General features: G+C 44.9%; 1 protein-coding gene across 1 annotated transcript; it reads left to right on the plus strand.

Annotated features, from left to right (window-relative positions):
- Positions 1–17,116: 17,116 nt before the first annotated feature.
- WNT8A (Wnt family member 8A) lies at positions 17,117–21,397 on the plus strand (the record flags this gene model as incomplete). The annotated part of the gene is made up of 6 exons (XM_079773306.1): positions 17,117–17,199; positions 17,291–17,324; positions 17,544–17,682; positions 19,067–19,192; positions 19,324–19,466; positions 20,852–21,397. Exons 1-6 carry the CDS (start codon positions 17,132–17,134, stop codon positions 21,395–21,397), a joined length of 1,056 nt encoding a protein of 351 aa, XP_079629432.1. The 5' UTR covers positions 17,117–17,131.
- Between the last annotated feature and the right edge of the window lie 249 nt (positions 21,398–21,646).

A 21,646-nucleotide genomic window follows, 5' to 3' on the forward strand; every position in this document is an offset into this window, starting at 1 on the left:
TGACCGGAATCGAACCTGGGACCTTTCAGTTTGCAGGCCGATGCTCTATCCACTGAGCGAAACCGGCTAGCCGCTAGGTCTCTCCTGACTTTTATAATCATCATTTCTTCATTTATAATTTTACCAACTGTTGCCAGAGCCATAAACAATATATGGCTTAAATAATAAACAGCTTCCCTCCAGGGCCCAGCTTCCTGCTCTAGGCACACCCATTGCTCAGAGGCTGTACTCAGACTAACCTTCACATCTTCCTGGCAGGCCTTCTACTTCCTGGATCCCTCATCCAGTTGCTTCTTGAGAAAACAGTACATGGAAAGAAAAAAGTAAAAACTGTATATCTTTATTGTATCTTCAAATTTGATCATAATTTGGCTCAGACCAATTTCCATGGAATGTTGTCTCCATTATCTTCTCTCTTCTAATGGCACTGTTTGAGAAATTTGATGTTATTCTTATTCCTTTCCCTTTGTGAATGCCCTGTTTTCCTCTCTGGAAGCTTTCAGGATCTCTTCTTCATGCCCGGTTCTGGAGTCGGGGAGTGGTGGTTGCTGTGCAGTACCTAGATCCCCCTTCAGAAATACAGGACTTACTCCGTCAGCTTCTGGGAATGCTGCTATAACCTTCAGCTGTCAGCCATCTGTGGGGAACACCTTAGCTGAAGAAGGACCAGCCTGTATACAACTGACAATGCGGGGGTCTGAAGACCCAGCTCCCTCACCTCAATTGGCAAAAATTCTGAAGGCCCACCCAGCTCTATAGCTCCCCGTGGGTGATCACCTGAGGTCTTCACTGGGTCTGCATCAGAGTCCAACTTCTTCCTCTGACCAGTCCTGTTTCCTTCCCCTTCCTTCCACATATGTTGATCCCAAGAGCATGCTAGTGAGTGTCCTGCCTGCAACTCTCCATCTCAGAGTTTGCGTCCTTGAGAACCCAACTTGCAGCTACAAGGTGCCTTGCTGTGAGTCTTGTTTGCATTCATCACGTTGAACAATGGAATCAGTGGTCCCATATTATTGCTACCGTTTACCTCCACTGTGAGTATGGTGGCATTATGCCCATTTTAGAGGTGCACAAACTCACACTATGAAAGAGAAAGACCTGTACAGAAAAGTCAAACAGGTAGTAAGTGGTTGAAATGGGATTTGAAAACAGGTCTGTCTTAGTGCAAAACCAGTGCAGTGTTCATTTCTGGAGCGGCTGTGGGAGTCTGGCTACACACACTGAGTCCCAGGCTTTCTGAGGAAGGAAAGAGCAGACATCTGATTGAGTAGAAAAACAGGAGCCAAGGACACAGAATGAACACGGTTATCTATATTCTCTCAGGACAAGCCATTTTGTTCCCGTGGGAGAATGCTGCAATCAGTGGACATTGTGGCTTGTGGCTTCAGATACCATGGCACCCACTCAAATGAAAGCTGAACGTTTCTGCACAAGAGGTTCTGATAAATATTGGGACAGAAACAACTGGAAAGAAAGAGAGAGAGAGAGAGAGAGAGAGAGAGAGAGAGAGAGAGAGAGAGAGAGAGAGAGAGAGAAAGAGGGAGGGAGGGAGGGAAGGGGGGAGGGAGTAAGGAAGGAAGGAAGGAAGAGATACTGTCTAATAGTTTTCATTTCTGACAAAGATTTTGTATTTAATTCTATTGCCAGCAAAACTCGTGTCACATTGGGAAGATTCCTTCTTTCTGGGCCTCAATTTTTCCTTTGTACAAATTAAAGGGTTAAAATAAATAAATCCCATGGGTTTTAAAAACGTCATGAATAACCACATATCTCTTTGAATACCTATTCCCAAGACATAGATTTCCATTCCATAAATATTTAGTAAATGCTTGCTATGAGCTATGCTATGCACAGTGCCAGCCACTGGGAACATATAAGTGAACAAAACAAATTAAAATCCTGGGCTGAAGGACCTGACATTGAACTAGAACACTTATACAGTGCTTACCTTGGGCCAAGCAGGGGTCTGAGCACTTTTCACGTACCAACTCATTTAGTCTTCATAACATCTCTATGAGGTAGGTACCATTAACATTATCCCCATTTTACAAATGAAGACAGAGGTACAGAAACATGAAGTTATACTAATTAGTTACAGAGCCGAGATGTGAACCCAGGCAGGCAGTCTGACTTCAGGGTCTAGGCCCTTATATTATGCCACGGCTAACTCTGGAAAAGTCCAATGGAACTACTTTCAAAATTAATTGGTTTTTAATTTTTTGCCAAAAGATGATGACCTTATAAAGTTGGTGTAATAGGCCAATATCAAAACAATATGTACTTAAAAAATTTACAAGAGAGAGAAACATTTTCTATTCGATATTAATACAAAGTGAGAGACAGAAACTATCTATACTAATAATAGCCTAGGGTTGTCACGACCAGGACGGACGACCGAACAGTGGGCCCCTGGCCACCCAGCACACAGGCGGGAAGGGTCTGTGGGCTCTGGGCCTCTGGGGCATGGTGGTGGGAGAGATGTGTGGGCCCCCAGCCACCGAGGCACACAGGCCTGTGGGCTCTGGGCCTCTGTGCATGGCAGCGGGAGAGATCTGTAAGCTCTGGGCTGCTGGGGCGTGGCGGCAGTGAGAATAGTCTGTGAGCCCTGGGCCTCCGAGGTGCTGCAGTGTCGAGAAGGGTCTTTAACCCCGGGCCGCCGAGGCACGGAGGCAAGAAGGGTCTGTGGGCCCCGGGCCGCGAGGGTGCTGCAGAACTCTGGCTCTTGTGCTTTCGGGGGTGTGGCCGGCCTTCAAACTGGACTGTGACAAGAGGGAGGAGGGAGCCCCATTCCTCACAGAATCCACTGTTGGGAGGAGGGAGCCTGCCTGCCTGATTGCCCCTAACCACTCTGCCTGCCTGCCTGCCCGAGGGTTCCTGGATTGCGAGAGGGTGCAGGCCAGGCAGAGGGAACCCCCTGTGCACGATTTTGTGCACCGGGCCTCTAGTCTATATATATAAAACCCTAATATGCAAATAGACCGAATGGCTAAACAACCAAACAACTGATTGTTACGACGTGCGCTGGCCACCAGGGGGTGTGCACAGACCATGGCGGGCATTGGCAGCAGGTGGAAGAGCGCGAAACATGGTGTGCATCGGCCACAGTGGGATGGTAGAGCAGGTGAGCAGGGGCGCCAGACCAAGGCAGGGTGCCAGTCATTGTCATCGGGGTGAGCCTCTGGTGGTTACTGAAAATTCTTTGCTTCCACGTGCTGCAGTCCTTCCCACTGCTTGCACCTGCTGCTGGTGCTGGAGCCGCCACTCGCACCCACTGCCAGCACCCAGCGCCCAACGCCAATCCTGATCGCTCAGCGCCGTCAATGGGTGCGAGTGGCAGCTGCTGGCTCCAATTGCCCCTGAGGGCTTCTCCAACTCCCTCTGCTCCTGAGGGGCAATCAGGGCTGGCAGCCGCCTCTCGCACCTGCTGCCGGCGACGGCCCCACTCACCCGCTGCTGGCACTGGCCCCAATCGCTCCGTGCCATCAGCGGGTGCTAGGGAGGCCAGGGCTGTCAGCGCATGGGAGCAGCAGCAGCAGCGGGAGTGGGGCTTCCAGCAGACAGGGGACTGGGGGCCTCGGTGGGAGGGGCCAGGTGGGGGCGCAGAGGATGGGCTGAGACCTGCCCCTGTGCCCACCGCAGCCTCGCAGCCCACAGTTCCTTTCAAGGTGCACAAATTCATGTGCTGGGCCCCTAGTTCTCTTATAAAATTTTAAAATCTTTTTTTAAAAAATCTTCACCCAAGGACATGTTTTTATTGCTTTTAGAGAGAGAGGAAGGGAGAGAAAAACATCGATGTGAGAGAAACATCGACCAGTTGCCTCCCTTATGTGCCCCAACTGGGGATCAAACTCACAACCTAGGTATGTGCCCTGACTGGGAATTGAGCCCACAACCTTTTGGTGTATGGGACAACACTCCAACCAGTTTAGCCACCCAGCCAGAGCTGTATATGCTATAATTTAAATGAATATAGTACCAGGCCCTGGACGGGTAGCTCAGTTGGTTAGAGCATCGTCCAGATATGCCAAAGTTGTGGGTTTGATCCCCAGGCAGGGCATATATAAGAATCAACCAATGAATGTGGAACAACCAAGTGATGTTTCTTTCTCTCTGCCTCTGTCTATCTGTCTCCCCCTTCCTCTCTAAAACCAATCAATAAATAATTTTAAAAATAAATGAATATAGTGCCAGCTGGGAGTTTTGAGACATTTATTTTTAATTAAGTTTCTTATTTTTGGTTTACATATTCCTTGAAACAATATGACAATTAGGAACAATAATCCTCACATTATTTTGTAGATGACAACCAATAATTATAATATACTATTTGCTGATATTAACTAATGTCACCCACAGAAAAATCTGTAAGAAAGGATGATCTAAGAACTTTTGGTTCCTGAACCTTTGGCTGCACCCTCTGGTGGTTCTGCCCAAGCTCAAGCCAAGCTCCAAGAGGCAGCCTGGGCAAATTTGTTCTATCAGGGCTGGAAGAGCTCCTCGATACCATCTTGTCTAGGTTCCTTACTTTATAATTGAGGGGGAAACTCAGGCTCATAAGGGAAGGGAGATAATGACAGAGGCAGAGCTAGAGCCCAGGCCTCCTGTTGGGATACAGTCTTATTGATTTCAGACAGAGAGAGGAAGGGAGAGGGAGAGAGAGAGAAACATCAAACAGTTGCCTTCTGTACCAGCACCTTGCCTGGGAATCAAACCCACCACCTTTCGTTGCATGGGACAATGCTCCCACCAACTGAGCCACACTGGCCAGGGCACACACAGAATTTTAAAAACTGTATTCTCCTTCCTATTGCCCATTTCTCTTCATTATCTCTCCCATATTTTCTCTGGAAAAGCTGAGTTTGTGGGACAAGCAGGGTTATAGTCATTTAGGAATTAAGAGGGAGTGATTTCATCTCTAGAAAACCAAGAATTCGAACTTGTGCTTCTGAATGGTCAAAATGATATCCAGAGAGTGAAACAGTATCCCTCAGATCACATGGAAGGTAAGAGCTGGACTCGGAGCAGGCAGATAACTCCTGGAAAGGTGTCATTTTAGAGGCAGGGATGGCTCTGACTATCTACTCTACACCAAATGCTTCTTCCTACTGATTCAAGCCAATAATTCCATCATCAGAGTTTCTTATGAAATGCAAATCCCCCTTGCAAAGGCTAATAAATCAATGGACAGTCTCTCCAAATGAATGGCTTCCATAGAAACTCAGCCCACTTGCCTGACTTTCCAATGCACTCTTCCTAACCTGTGTGTACACAGCTCAGGTTCACATGTTGATGCATTGTTGGAGACCCAGCTCTTCAACAGTCTGCATTTCATCTGCACACATTCCCTTCTATGTCTTCCACAGGCTGGGGACATCTCTCCATCCAGTTCTGTTAGAGGGCCACATGAGAGCAGTATCGCATAGGATAACGTGTAAACCCTTCTGCTTACTGTGCAGATCTGTCTGATTTGCTAAAGAATATGCTCTAGAGGACAGGGTCTGGTCTGTTGGTTCACAGATATAGTCCCAGCACTTAACCTGGTACCTGGTATACATGGGAGCTTAAAAAATATATATATATGTGTTGACCAACTAACTGATTCAACTCTTCCTACACACATTTATCACCTAAGACTTCCTGACTAGAACCCTCTACTCACAAACTTTAACAACTCCCTGACTTTGTATATATACTCAGTTGTCTGTTGCACCTTGGTTCCTGTGCTTTTTCCTCTGAAAACTTCCTTCATCTCCACCTGCCTCTGCCCATCCATCAAGTCATTTCTGCCATGAGCCTTCCTGCGTATACCAGACAACATGACTTCTTTTGCCATTAAGCTACTATATCCATCACTCAGCTGGCACTCCCCCTCCCCTCAGTTTACATTGTCCTGGGGTTCTGCATTGCCCTGGCGCTGCAGTCTTACTCTTCATTATCCCCCTGCCTCTTTTGCTGATGTCGCTTCACTGAGAACATGTCTTTGGCCCTCTGCTCTTTTCTCTCAATTCCCTCTCTCCAGTGCCTCATGCAATCTCACAGCTTCCACTATTTCCTCTCCACAGTAGATTCCAAAATCTATATCTTCAGAGTTTGTCCTCTCTTCCCAGCTTCTGAGCCAAATTTCCAACTACCAATAGACATTCCCATTGGGCTCTGTTGCCATCACCTTTATCACCAGAGGAAGCTCTGACTTCCCAGGTGATAGCATCATCTTTCTCCCCAATCATACAGAGTAGAAAATGCTGAGATTGAGGTGCAGATTGGGAATAAGAGAGAAAGGTAAATTAAGTACCCAGGCTGTCAGTTCTTGAGATCAATCTCTCCCCCGCTCCACATTCTCTCTCTCTCTCTCTCTCTCTCTCTCTCTCTCTCTCTCTCTCTCTCTCTCTCTCTCCCCCTCCCCCCCCCTTCCTCCCTCCCTCCCTTCCACTCTCTCTGAAAAGCAATGGAAAATATCCTCAGGTGAGGATTAACAACAACAACAACAAAAGTGAGTCAGATTCCCCTGGCTCCCCACACTAACACTTAAAGCCCTGCAATCACCCAGAATATAGGGCCCATGTGATCTGGCTGCTGTTGCTCCCCTCAGCTTTCTCAGCTCTCTGCCTCCTGGACCCTGGACTTCATCAAGATCTCAGAGCGTTTGCCCTTGGGATTTCTCTGCTAGGGAGCCTTCTCCCCCTACTCTCTGCATGGTTGACTTTTGTCTTTAAAAACCTGCTTCAGTTTGAACCTAACTCCTAAGTATTTTGAGAAATATCAAAAGGGCTACTTTTTATCTCCCATATACAAGGTTATACTTGAGTTTATACCTAAAGTGACCTGTGTCCTCCTCTCCACTCTGTTCCTGTTTGTCCTTCAAACCCAGCCGAATATCTCCTCCTCCCTGAGGCCGAGGCCACTGAAATCACTCCCTGCCATCAATCCCACAGAACTTAGGATCAGATTCATATTCAATACTTATCAGACCCTCTACCTATTTCAGTTTTGCCAATTTTAAAAATGTTCCATGTATTGTTATATTTTCCAGATATAAAATTTATTCTAAGAGCAAGGACCATTCTTTTTTAAATTTTTTTTTTTATTGATTTCAGAAAGGGAGAGGGGGAGAGAGATAGAACCCTCAATGATGGGAGAGAATCATTCATCAGCTGCCTCCTACACACCCTACAATGGAGATCTAGCCCTCAACCCTGGCATGTGCCCATGACCGGAATGGAACCCTGACTTCCTGGTTCCTAGGTCGATGCTCAACCACTGAGCCACACCAGCCATGCAACACAAAAGGGCCTTTTATAAGATTGAAGATATGCTTCACAGACCTGTTGGGAGGAAAGTATATTCTGCATGTTGAAGGGATGTGAGTCATTAGGGAGCCAGAGAGCAGACTGTAGTAGGCAGCCTCTAAGTTGGTCACCAATGATCTCTGCCTCCTGCTATTTATTCATACTCTTGTGTAATCCTTCCTGTTGAGTGTGAGTTGATCTTATGCACACACTTCTAACAAAATACAGGGGGGAAAAAGATGGATGTTACTTCTGGGATTAGGTTGCAAAAAGACAGTGGCTTTTGTCTTAAGTGCACACTCTCCTGCTCTCATTCAGTCACTCACCCTGTGGGAGCCAGCTGCCATGCTATGACGAGACCTTGCACCAGAAGCATCCGGCTAAGCTGCACCCAGATTCTTACCCACAGATACTACAAGATGATAAATGTTTGTTGTCTTAAGCCACTTGTTTTAGGGGTAATTTGTTACACTGAAGTAGATAGCTAATACAGACTGCCAGTGAGCCAGGACCTAAAATCTTCAACAGATTAGAGGTGGAGGAGTACAGAGAATAACTACAACAAAGAGGAGCAATGAGTAGTAAAGTTGAACAACACATGTTAAAAAGGTTGCATTTATGGAGGAGAGAGGAAGAATAGTCTGGAAGTGACACTGAGTAGCAGGGATGTTGTGAGGGCACGAAAGTGTGAGAAGTGTAGAACAGTCACTCCTTGAGAGGGTTGCAAGGAACAATGCCCTTCATACTGAGCTAGGGTCCAGTTAAAGCAAGCAAGAGAAGAGAACATTAGGAAAAGAAAGCTGTGCAGTATGTAGAGCAGTAACTGGGCCAGACTGAAGCAGGTCTGAGAGCTAAACATCTTGAGAGGTATTTTATTTTATTTTATTTTAAAATATATTTTATTGATTTTTTACAGAGAGGAAGGGAGAGGGACAGAGAGCCAGAAACATCGATCAGCTGCCTCCTGCACACCCGCCACTGGGGATGTGCCCACAACCAAGGTACATGCCCTTGACCGGAATCGAACCTGGGACCTTTCAGTCCGCAGGCCGACGCTCTATCCACTGAGCCAAACCAGTTTTGGCTTGAGAGGTATTTTAGATAAGTAGCAGAGTTTGGGGTTGAAGTGATGATAACTACATAGAAATTAAGCAAACAAAAGAAAAGATAATTTTTTGTTTTAGGAAAAACAAGACTTGTAAGGAAAGAAAAGTAAAACTGGTTTATATTACTCTCATCTAAATAGTATTTACATGATCATAATGTAAATACTGAATATTGCCCTTAGTAAAATTACTATCTATATATAGCTATCTATCTATATAAAAGGCTAATATGCAAATTGTCCCCTCAGGAGTTTGACTGGGAGACCAGGAGTTCAATCACTCGCTATGACGTGCATTGCCCACCAGGGGGCAGCATGGAATGAAGGAAGACCCCAGCTGGCAGCCAGAAGGAAGGCCCTGGACAGCAGCCGGAAGACCCCAATGGGCCCTGATCGCCTGCCAGGCCTAGGGACCCTACCTATGCACGAATTTTGTGCACCTGACATGCACTGACCACCAGGGGTCAGATGCTCAACACAGGAGCTGCCCCCTGGTGATCAGTGTGCTCCTACAGCGAGAGTGCTGCTTCAGCAGCCCACCAGCCCAGCGGAAGCCACTCACTCCCTCAGTAGTTCTGCAGGTCCAATCTCTAGAGAACAGGCCTGATAGCATCACTGGCCTCCTGGAAGTTGGCCTCGGGCACTGCGGCTGCTTCCCTTCCCTAGATGCTCCGCAAGGAAGAAAGGATATAAAAGTGGCCGCCAGGTGGCTCCTGACAACAGGCGCAAACGTCAGCGGGAAGAATCCGGATCCTGGGCTGGCAGGTGCATACCACCGCACCCAGAGGGCCAATCACGTCCCGCCCACCTCCCCCCCCCCCGCCCCCCCCCTCCCTGCCACAGGACTCCACCTGTACACGAATTACTATTTAACTATATTGGGAGATGGGAGGGTGAGAAAGACACATTTTTGTTTAGTGGGTGGGGAGAAAAAAGAGAGGCAATTACTCATCCTCCATGCGGGGGAGGGGTATCAATAGATACCTAACTACTTAAAATTGAAAAATCAATAAATATAATTCAAATCGGTTTTTTAGAAATACGGAAGTAATACTAACAGCATCAGATAAAAGAATTAAAGGTTGTTGTTTCTTAAAGAGGAAAATTAGTGTAAAGTTGAAGAGGGCTGCCACTTTTCTTTCAATTTATGGATTTGAGAGCGAGAGAGGGGAAAGGAGAGAGACTGGTTTGCTGTTCCACCCATCCATACATTCATTGGCTGATTCTTTTATGTACCCTGACAGAGGATCGAACCCACAATCTTGGTGTATTGGAACGGCACTCTAACCAACTGAGCTGCCCAGCCAGGGCCTGAAACTTTTATCAAACCTTATAGAATTATTAACTCTTATGAGAATGCTTAATTTTGATTTAATATAAAAATTAAGAGAAAACAAGATATATTGATATGTAGTGTCACCGAAATATGTTCATAATATAAAAGTTTTAAAACCAAAATGAGGAATAACAGCACAATTTTATTTTTAGTTTTTTATTTTTTTAAAATATATTTTATTGATTTTTTTACAGAGAGGAAGGGAGAGGGATAGAGAGTTAGAAACATCGATGAGAGAGAAACATCGATGAGCTGCCTCCTGCACACTCCCCACTGGGGATGTGCCGCAACCAAGTTACATGCCCTGGACCGGAATCAAACCTGGGACCTTTCAGTCTGCAGGCCAACACTCTATCCACTGAGCCAAACCGGTTTCGGCCACAATTTTATTTTTAAAATTACATATGCAGCCCTAGCCTGTTTGACTAAGTGGATTGAGCATCGGCTTGCAGACCAAAGGGTCTCGGTTCAATTCCAGTCAAGGGCACGTACCTTGGTTTCAGGTTCTTCCCTGGCCCCGGGCCCTGTTTGGGGCACATACAAGAGGCAACCAATCGATGTATTTCTCTCACATTGATATTTCTCTGTGTCTTTCCCTCTCTCATCTACTCTCCCTAAAAATCAATGGAAAAATATCCTCAGATGAGGATAAACAACAAAAATAATAATAATATTAATAAATACAATACAATAAAATTACATATGCCAAGAAAAAAAATCCACACTAAACTGTTCATAATGGTTACTTACAAGGGAAAGACTCTCACTTTTTACATTATGTGTTTCCATGTACCGTATTTAATTTTTTTGGTAACAAGCATGAATTTTTTTTTTAAAGCCTATTTATTCATGTGTGCACATCAAGTATTTGTTGCTTGGCCAAAACTGGTTTGGCTCAGTGGATAGAGCGTCGGTCTGCGGACTGAAAGGTCCCAGGTTCGATTCCGGTCAAGGGCATGTACATTGGTTGCGGGCACATCCCCAGTAGGGGGTGTGCAGGAGGCAGCTGGTCGATGTTTCTCTCTCATCTATGTTTCTAGCTCTCTATCCTTCTCCCTTCCTCTCTGTAAAAAATCAATAAAATACATTAAAAAAAAAAAGTATTTGTTGCTTGGTTGATAAGTTTCTCAATTATATCTTATATCCACAAGTTTTTCAAGGACAAGATCATCTTAGAAGCATTACTGTATACCCACCACAATGCCAACTCTGAGCTGGCTACCCATTAGGCAGGGGTTCAACAAAGGCTGAAACTACAGTACTGAATCCCACGTCCCATCAACAAAGAGCCTCTTGTACCACTCGCTGCCACCAGATGGCAGGTCTCTATTAGATGTCTTCTTCCAAAGAATTGTCTCATTACTCTCACCCCCCTCCCCCTAACCTTTCCAGAGTACTGTATCTCACTGGAGTATTATTATAAATTATTTATAATTTTCTCTCTCATACCAGACTGAGAACTCCTTCAGGATAAAAACATAAATTAAGGATAATTCATTTTAGACCCGTAAGTGTTGGGTACTGTCCTGAACTCAATAGGTAAACATTTTTAGAATGAATAAATAGATGCATATGTATCTGAAAACTAAAAAAATCCTACAATTATTACTATACTTTCTTTCCCAACGATCAATCAAGGATCATTAATTGGGAATTTCTGTGCACTATCTAGTGTCCAGAGATGGGAGTTCAGAATGGTGAAAGAATAAAAGATATAATTAAGGGGTTTTCGCCAACTTAAATCTCTCTTTGGAGAAGCCCGTCCAACTCCAAACTTTCCTAGGCTAATGGTGAAGTTGGAGCTTCTGCCATCTGGCACCTCAGTCTGGTGGGAGAAAATGCTACTGTCCTTGGATAGAGTCTCCAGTAATTGGGATTGACAAGGCCTAGCCCCAGGGAGCTTTCAGACTGATAAAGGAAACACACCTTTGAACATGAAACAAATCTAGTCATGGCTTGCAGACATCCCCTCTAATGTACCCCAGCCCTCCAGGCCCATGTGTTCAACAGACACCAACTGTTCCCATTTTCCACACAGGAGTGCTTCTCCCCACAACAGGAACCCTGGATCTGAAAGGGACACAATGTTTCTCCTCTTCCTTCTCTGGGCATACCCCTGAGGAACTTTGCAAGTCATTAAGGCTCAACTGAGGGCCAAAGAGAGGGTCAGGAGCCCAGGCAGCTAAGGCATTTGGACTGGGAGTCAAGTATCCCCAGGGGGTAGGAAGAGACAAGGTTCCAGGGAGGAGGGGTGAGACCAGAGACTGAAAACTCCTGAGCTCTGTTCAGTGTCACAACTCTGTAGAATATGCAAGGAGGCTCATTCTCCCGCTTCCCACCCTCCTTATCTAATTAGCAGAGTCGTGTAAAAAGTCAGAAATCCTATCTCTTTTCTGGCATTTTCCAGCCACTCTCCACCATCTCACTCCATACTCTTCCCCCCTCACAGACTCCCAAATTGTTCTGCCGACTCAAAGCCCTGGAAGGAGATTGAAAAAGAAAAGTGGGGGAACAGGGATTTGGGGAGTTCAATGAAAGTGCACATTTGGAAAGAAGTATTGGCCTCGGATGCACACCATCATCATCATAGGTGACCAACCATCTTAGTTTGCCCAACACTGTCCTTGTTTAAGCACCTTAGAGTCCTCACCACAGCAAACCCTTCAGTCCTGGGAAAAGCAGAATGGTAGGATCCAGGCTCTCTTGGGCCAAACTCACTGTGTAACCCTGAGTAACTCCTGGACTTCAGTTACCTCCTTGTAAAATGGAACCCTTTAGCTGAGACACTCTATGGTTCTATGAATGGTCTCCAATGGTGTTCTAGGAGGTGGCTTCTGAGAACTGATTGCTAAATTTTCAGGAATTTTGCAAACTGGTTCTTAAACACAGCCATTATTAAAAACTAAATTGGCCCTAGCCAGTTTGGCTGAGTGGTTAGAATGTCAGCCTGCGGATTGAAGGGTCTCAGGTTCGATTCCGGTCGGGGCGCGTGCAGGAAGCAACCAATTGATGCATCTCTCTCCTATCGATGTTTTTCTCTCTGTCTCTCCCCTTCCCTTCCACTCTCTCTAAAAATCAATGGAAAAATATCCTTGGTTGAGGATTAACAAAAACAAAATTAAATTGTAGGGGTGTGGGCTGAGTGGAGGGGGGCAAAGGGTGGGAAATGGGGGACATCTGTAATACTGTCAACAATTTTAAAAAGAAGAGAAAAAATTTGTCCTGACTGGTTTGGCTCAGTGGATGGAACGTCGGCCTTCGGATTCAATGGTCCCAGGTTCAATTCCGGGTCAAGGGCATGTGCCTTGATTGCGGGCACATCACCAGTAGGGGGTGTGTAGGAGGCAGCTGATTGATGTTTCTCATCCATGTTTCTAACTCTCTCTCCCTCTCCCTTCCTCTCTGTAAAAAATCAATAAAATATATTTTTTTAAAAAGAAGAGAAAAAATTTAATTGGATAAACTTACAATTAAGTAAGTTATATTAAAAACAAAGATAACAAGTAATGAAAATTCATCACTTTCGGGGGGTGGTGGTGAGAGATCAATGAAAGGTATTGTATGCATGCATATAAGCATAACCCATGGACACAGTCAGTAGGGGGGTAAGGGCATGTGCTGGGGGGTGGGAACAATGTGGGGAAATTTATATGTACTAGTGATACTTTAAACAATAAAGAATTAAAAAAAGAAAATTCATCACTTTCTAATTATTTTACATTTTACTTTATCTATACTCAAGGTTACTTACATCTATTATTTCTATGATATGATAAAAATATTATATAATGATGTGCTACTGTTCCTCTCTTCCTAAGTCCACATTGGTAGTTTGAATCAGCCATCGTGAGAATACACCATGAAAATCAGTAAATACTACCAATTATGGCTTCTGTCACACCAAAGCTAATTGTTAAACATTTATCAGAACACCACTAGTTCAGAAACACTATTCTGTCTGTCTTGTCATAGGCGCACTCTATATCTCTACTATCATCTTCTGCTCTAATCTTTATTCCAGATTTCCATTTCAGAAAGAGAGAAACCAAGAGTTGGGTCATCATTTAAAAACCAATGAGCCCTAGCTGGTTTGGCTCAGTGAATAGAGTGTCGACCTTCAGACTGAAGGGTCCTGGATTCAATTCTAGTCAAGGGCACATGCCCAGTTGTGGACTTGATCCCGAGTAGGGGGTGTGCAGGAGTCAGCCAATCAATGATTCTCTCTCATCATTGATGTTTCTATCTCTCTCTCCCTTCCTCTCTGAAATTAATAAAAATATATTTTTAGAAAACAAACTAATGAGAGCCTTGCTGGTGTGGCTCAGTGGTTGAGTGTCAACCCATGAACTAAGAGGTCATCAGTTCAGTTCCTGGTAGGGCACATGCCCAGTTGTGGACTCGATCCCAAGTAGGAGTTGTGCAAGAGCAGCCAATTGATGATTCTCTCTCATCATTGATGTTTCTCTCTCCCTTTCTCTTCTTCTCTCTCCATAAATCAATAAAAAATAATTTTTTAATAAACTAAAATCCTATATAATAAAAGGATAATATTCAAATTGTCCCCTCGACCAGGAGTTTGGCCGGAGTTTAACCAGGGGACAGCCTGGCCGGCCAATCTCCTGCATCTGCTCCCCTGAGCCGGGCTGGCCCTATCAGCCCTGATTGGGGTGGGCCAGCCGGACCCTCTCCCCCGACCCGTGCATGAATTCGTGCACCGAGACTCTAGTAAATTAACAAAACAACTAATAGATAGTAGAGCTGGGGTTAAGGAAATAGATGCACAGTTTGGTTGCAAATGATCTGTAGACTCTATAGTAGAGTGCCTGTCTCTGGCTCTTCTCTCCTTCCAGGAAACCCCTCTGTCCCCAATGAAGGATTTGGACAGTTCAGCACAGAGGTCTTATGTAGACAGAATCCTAGAGGACTCTGAAGAAGGCATTGGTTGTCCTCCAGGTATCTATCTTACAGGTCTATCTTGATGGCCAACTGAAGGATTCAAAGTTAACTAAGATGATTCTCATGCTGACACTTAGGGAAGACAATATTTCCCCATGTCTGGCCTACAGTCACCTCTGGAATTAATAAATTCTGCAAATTGTAAAATTAGGATTAAAGCATGCAAGAGAGCTGGGAAAATCTTTAGAGTTCATTCAACATTCAACATTTTCCCTACTCCCTCATTTTACAGATGAAGAAACTGAATCCACAGAATAGTTAATAGCTTGCCCAAGGTCACACAACAGATTAGTGGCCAAAGTCTAGGGCTCCCAATACCTGGAGCAGAGGCATTCCCTTAATATCTTAATTTTTTTAAAAAAACATTATATGATCTTTAGAGAATCTGCACAGGAGCAAGCACAAAGTTTGCACAGAAAAAGCACACTAATTTCCCCTCTGCTTTCTAAAAAATAAAGGAATATTTTTATAGCGTACCAACTAAATGCCAGGTGCTATGGGGAACAAAGAAGCATAAGACCCAGTGGATCAAACACAGAAAGTGAATTTGGAGTTACTCCTAAAACTCTTTCAAGGGGTGTGAGGGGACTTCCTTAGGGCTAATGCTAACCCTAATCTGACCCCACAGTGAGTAGCATGGAGATCAACCCTGCACATACCCAGGTTTCCAGTTCATTCCCTGGTTGTGGTATATACAAGAGGCAACTGATGGATGTTTCACTCTCACATCAATGTTTCCCTCTGTCTCCTTTCCTCTCTCTCTCTCTCAAATCATTTTAAAAAATATTGTTTAATCCTCACCTGAGGACATGTTTTTGAACCCTGCTGGCGTGGCTCACTGGTTGAGTGTCGACCTATGAACCAGGAGGGCACGGTTCGATTCCTGGTCAAGGGCACATGCCTGGGTTGTGGGCTTGATCCCCAGTGGGGGGCGTGTAGGAAGCAGCTGGTCAATTATTCTATCTCATCATTGATGTTTCTACCTCTCTCTTTCTCTCAATCACTCTCTAAAATCAATATAAATACATTAAAAATAAATTGTGGTAGAGCTATACAATAAAATATTTAAATATATATATATATATATATATATATATATATATATATATATATATATATATATATCAAAAGAGAGTGAGAGAGAGGAAGGAAGAAAGAGTGGGTAAATTAGTGGAGATGTTTCTCTCTCTAAAATTGATCAATTAATAAATAAAAATTTTAAATAAAATTAAATTAAAAGCCAACTAATGCAATGTTCTGGAAAATAAAAATAAAAATAAAATGTCTCACCCTGAAACCCCTTTGGTGAAGGGATTTCTGAGCTGTTTTTCTCATCCAATCAGGCCTGGGATGCTGGAAAGCAACTCATGGACACAGGGTAATGAGTCAGGACTGTGACTTCCTGTTTGTACTTTCCTCTGAATCTCTCTAGTCTGCCTTCCCCAGCCTTAGGAAAGTGCTTTACCAACCAAGGAAAATATCTACACTGTAATCTTCAGTCCTACCTAACATAATGGTGCCTCAGGTCCTTTCTCCCGTTCTTTCTTTCTGTCATTTTTCATTCATCCAGGCATCTTCTTAAGCACTAAGAATACTAAGCGAATCTAAAAGACAGATTCCTGCCTAAGGGGCTGATGTCCTTGAAACAAAGTGGTATCAGAAAGAAAGCCATCAGTCTTTTCAAATACAGCTCTGGGTGGTCCAAAGGTTGATTCCCGCGGATACAAACAGCTAACAAACTAGAGATCTCTCAAATACAAAATGATAGACCTATTAGGAATGAAAGAAATTCACTAGAGCTTACTTTGGTAGAATGTGCTAGAAGGAACTGCTGTAGAGGTGACCTCTGCAGTGTTTCTGCTTCCTGGTCCCACAATTCCATGACTTCACAGTCAACAAGGGAGGAAGGGGGAATAGTGTACCCCTTACTTGGGTAAGTACACAATTATTAACACCTTAGGGAGCAAGGCAGGGTAAGTGGTGGGGTCTCATTGACAGATAAGGGCACTGAAGCTCCAAGGGATAGGTGACCTACCTTCAGGGTTAGGAACCCTGCCTGCTCCATGCTACAAAATTCTGAGAGATGAGCCCTCAAGCAGGAAGAGACATAAGTCAGATTTATAAAGGAAAGATATTTCCAGAGTATGGAAAGACTTCAGACCCTCTGTCAGCCTGGGAGGGAAGAAAGGCTGGAGGGGCGGGGTGCGGTGAGGTAGGGCGGGGCTTTTTTTGAGGCTTTGGCCTGAGTCCCTCCTCCCTGGTCCCCCATTGGGCCAGTGGCTCCTGCAGCCCTGCCAGTGAGGGACAAATGAGAAGGGCTGTTGATTTTTCCCTCTTGGCCATTCAGAATTTCCCCACATATATACTGAGGAAGACCCTGCCCTCTCCTCACTTTTTCTCTGGACTTGTCCCTGGGCTGAATCTAGTCCCCTAGGGCTGGGCAGGGCCATGGGGGTCCTGTTTATGCTCAGTGTGGCTGTGGGCATATGCTATGCCATTTTCAGTGCCTCTGCCTGGTAAGTCCTTTCCCCCACCCCTCACTCCCTGCCAAGGAAGTCCCATTATCTCAGCCCTGTTCACCAACGCCTCACTTTTTCTCTTTGGTAGGTCAGTAAACAATTTCCTGATAACAGGTCCCAAGGTAGGATGCTCTCTGGCTTCTATTTTTACCCATTCAGCTTCCTAAGGGATCTCTTTTGGGGAAGGAAAAGAGGGGAGGGGAGATAGTGCCAGAATCCCTCACCCAGAAGAACCCATGATTGTTCCTTCATGGAGAGCTAACCCATTTGAGTTCTGCCTGCTCCCCAGATGACCTGATCTGAGCCAGGGCCGAAGCTCATAGCCCTTTTCCCTTTGCAAGGCCTATCTGACCTACACTACCAGTGTGGCCCTGGGTGCCCAGAGTGGCATCGAAGAGTGTAAGTTCCAATTTGCTTGGGAACGCTGGAACTGCCCTGAAAATGCTCTCCAGCTCTCTACTCACAACAGGCTGAGAGGTGGTAAGTTTGTGCACCTGTACAAGGGTGTATATGTGCATGGAGGTGGGCTTGCAGTGTGTGTGCATGTGTAGCATATATGTGCACAGTGAAATGAAAAAGTTATCAGTGATCTGCTGACCTGCCACTTCCTGGCTGTGTGACCTGACTAAGTTACTTCCCCTCTCTCAGCCCCAGTTCTGTTATTTTGTCATAAGACCAGCTTACCAGGAGCATTGTAAGGATTGAATGAGGTGTTTCTATACAAATATAATAATTACTCTTTTTTAAAAAAAATGCATGCTATATTTGTATGTTTGAACACACTTATCTTGCACTGATTTGAATGAAATAAAAATGGGGAAAAGGCTCTGCGTTTGTGAGGGAATATCCCATCTGCCCACCTACCATAAAATCCCAACAGCATAGAAGCTGAGTAATTATATTGAGCTGTGCCTCAGATGGGGTATGTGTGTGCACCTGTGTGTGTATCTGTGCAGCTATCTGTAACTGTGTAGTAGTTTGCATAAAAGTCATTTATATAGAAATAATAAAGAGTTGCCTGAGAAGATTTGGGGGAAGGAGTAAAGAAGATGAAGACAAAAAGAAATATCCCCCTGTGGGGTATACAGAAAGAATGGGGAGTGCATGGAAATGAAATGGGACAATGTTTATAAAGTGTTAAGATACAAGCTCATGCCCTAGCCAGTTTGGCTCAGTGGATAGAGCATCGGCCTGTGGACCGAAGGGTCCCAGTTCAATTCCAGTCAAGGGCACATACCTCGGTTGCAGGCTCCTCCCTGGCCTGGGCCCTGGTCGGGGCGCGTGCAGGAGGCAACCAATCAATGTGTTTCTCTCATATCAGTATTTCTCTCTGTCGTTCCCTCTCTCTTCCACTCTCTTTAAAAATCAGTGAAAAAATATCCTCTGGTGAGAATTTAAAAAAAAAAAAAAAGATACAAGCTCAGTAAGTGGTAGCCATGATCATTATGATTATTACAGGGCTCTAGTTGTATGTCAGAAGGAAGAAAAGGTCCTCTGTTTACTAAGACAGCCTCAGGGCACGAGTCCTCAATGTCAGAGGCCCAAAAGCAGTGGGTAATGACCAGAGGCCTAGGCTAGACTTCTGGAGAGAAGAGTCCTGCTCTCAACACCACAGCTGGTGAGGAAAGTGGTCTTGGTCCCATCACTCTTTTATCTCTGGGTTTTACTTCCCTCCTCTAGAGTGTGGGGATACTCATTCCTGCCTGAATGAAGTAACAGATATGTACTGTTCTCTCAAGTAGAAGAACATCCTCTTAAACTCAAAAGGGGCAGGAGACAAGGGAGAGAAACAGCATTGCTTTTCCAAAGCCTCTGTTTTGGGTCATCAGAGTCTAAGTTTCCAGTACCCTTTCTCTCTCCAAAGCCACCAGGGAGACTTCATTCATTCATGCTATCAGCTCTGCGGGAGTCATGCACACCATCACCAAGAACTGTAGCATGGGCGACTTTGAAAGCTGTGGCTGTGATGAGTCAAAAAATGGAAAAACAGGTAAGTTGGGCTCTCTAATGAGAGGAAGGGGTGAGGAGTGCAGAGCTGCGTGTCAGCCAAGATGACCATGACTCTTCTCCTGGGACTTTGTAGGGAACTGTACACAGAACTTATTCTTTTCATATGTATAGGAGGCCATGGCTGGATCTGGGGAGGCTGCAGCGACAATGTGGAATTTGGGGAAAGGATCTCCAAACTCTTTGTGGACAGCCTGGAGAAGGGAAAGGATGCCAGAGCCCTGATGAATCTTCACAACAACAGGGCAGGCAGGCTGGTGGGTATGGAAGTTGGCCAGTCAGCCATCAGGCTCAGTATTGGCAACAGCTTCATATCTGTACAGCCTTTCACAACTTACCAAGAGCTAGCTCATATCCTTGTTTCAGCCTCACATTACCCAGCCAGGACTGAGATGGTTACCCCCATTCTCTGGATGACAAAGCCAGTTAAGGCCAAGCCAAGTGGCTTAGTCAAGGCAATACAACTAATAAGCATCATAGCCAGACAATAAACTCAGATATTCTGGGGTCTAGTCCCCTTATCACTAAACCTGGTGCTCTGGCTCCTCCACAGGCAGGTTTCTGAGAGCCCAGAATCAAGGCCTTGCTTCCATGACTTAAAATTTTTAACCCTTTGCCCAGCTGGTGTGGCTCAATGGTTGAGCACCGACCTATGAACCAGGAGATCACAGTTTAATTCCCAGTCAGGGCACATGCCCAGGTTGCAGGCTCTATCCCCAGTGTGAGGCATGCAGGAGGCAGCCAATCAATGATTCTCTCATAATTTGATGTTTCTATCTCTCTCCCCCTCTCTCTTCCTCTCTGAATTCAATAAAATATTATTTTTAAAAAATTATTTAAAAAAAAATTAGCCTGCTATATTTGGTCAAACATTTAATTAACTCAACTCTAATGCCTTGGCAGGGCCAGACCAAATGATTTCTCAGACCTTATGCAGCCCATGAGCCAGATGTTCCCACCCCTGCTAGGTATTCTGAACTAAGATCTGGAAGCAAGTTGGATTTAGAGCTAAGAGCATAGAAATTTCCCTTTGAACCTATATTTAGATGTCTTGGTTGCCCAGGGCAAGGGGAAGAGGTCTTCAAAACAATTACAGATGTGGGTAATTGCTTTAGGTTGAGGTTCAAACTCCAGGAGCTTCCTTCCCTCTGGGAGAGGGCCCAGAACACAAATCCAGACCCCACAAATACTCTAGGCCCCAGATTCAAAACAATATCAGTGCCAATAATCATATAATTTATAATTTACAAAGTAAATTATAAATTATATATCAGTGCCAATAATCAAATCCTTTATAATTTACAAAGTACTTTCTGGATCATTCTTATTCCAGTTGGGCAGATAAAGCAACAAGCTCAACAAGTGATGAATTTTGGGCCTGGAGCCTCGGTTTCCTGACTCCAATAATCGATTCAACACTTGCCTACCTTTCTTTAAGAATCACCCAGGGGAGCTTTAAATTCACCAATACCAAGGCCCTCAAATCTTTGAACATTCTAACTGATAAGATCTGAAGTAGGACATAGGAAAAAATATTTTTCATGGGCTCCCCCAAGTAATTCCAAGGATCCTCTAAAATTTGGTCTTTCCTATTCAGAGCAATTCTCTCATTTGTACTTTCGTTCTCTGTCTTTCTGTGAAGGCCGTAAGAGCCACTATGAAAAGGACCTGCAAATGCCACGGCATCTCAGGGAGCTGCAGCATCCAGACATGCTGGATGCAGCTGGCTGACTTCCGGGAGATAGGAGACTTCCTAAAGGCCAAGTATGACCAAGCGTTGAAAATTGAGATGGATAAGCGCCAGCTAAGAGCTGGGAACAGTGCCGAGGGCCACTGGACACCCAGAGAAGTCTTCCTTCCTAGTGCAGAGACTGAGCTGATCTTTTTAGAGGAATCACCAAATTACTGTATCCGCAATTCCAGTCTGGGCGTCTATGGCACAGAGGGTCGGGAATGTTTGCAGAACAGCCACAACACATCCAGGTGGGACCGACATAGCTGCAGGCGCCTGTGCACTGAGTGTGGCCTGCAGGTGGAAGGGAGGAGAACTGAGGCCATCAGCAGCTGTAACTGCAAATTCCAGTGGTGCTGTATAGTCAAGTGTGACCAGTGTAAACATGTGGTGAACAAATACTATTGCACACGCTCCCTAGGCAGTGCTTGGTCCCGAGGCAAGGGCAGCACATGATAACACCCTACACAAACTTACTTGTTCAATTGAATGACAATGGAGGGGGACACAGCTTCTCTCTTGGACAGAGTAGATTGGAAAATCACAGGGTTGGTCTTGATATCTGCAATACATGGGAAAATGGAGGCTCAAGATTATACAGCATACTCTTAACAGAGTATGAAATTGGAACCTGGGCCTCCTAATTTTATCTTCCCACAAGTTACTTCCTGGTTTTTGTACCTGTACTTTTGGAGGTTATTTGGT

The sequence above is a fragment of the Cnephaeus nilssonii genome (assembly GCF_951640355.1).
Source record: "Cnephaeus nilssonii genome assembly, chromosome: 5".
Lineage (NCBI taxonomy): Eukaryota > Metazoa > Chordata > Mammalia > Chiroptera > Vespertilionidae > Cnephaeus > Cnephaeus nilssonii.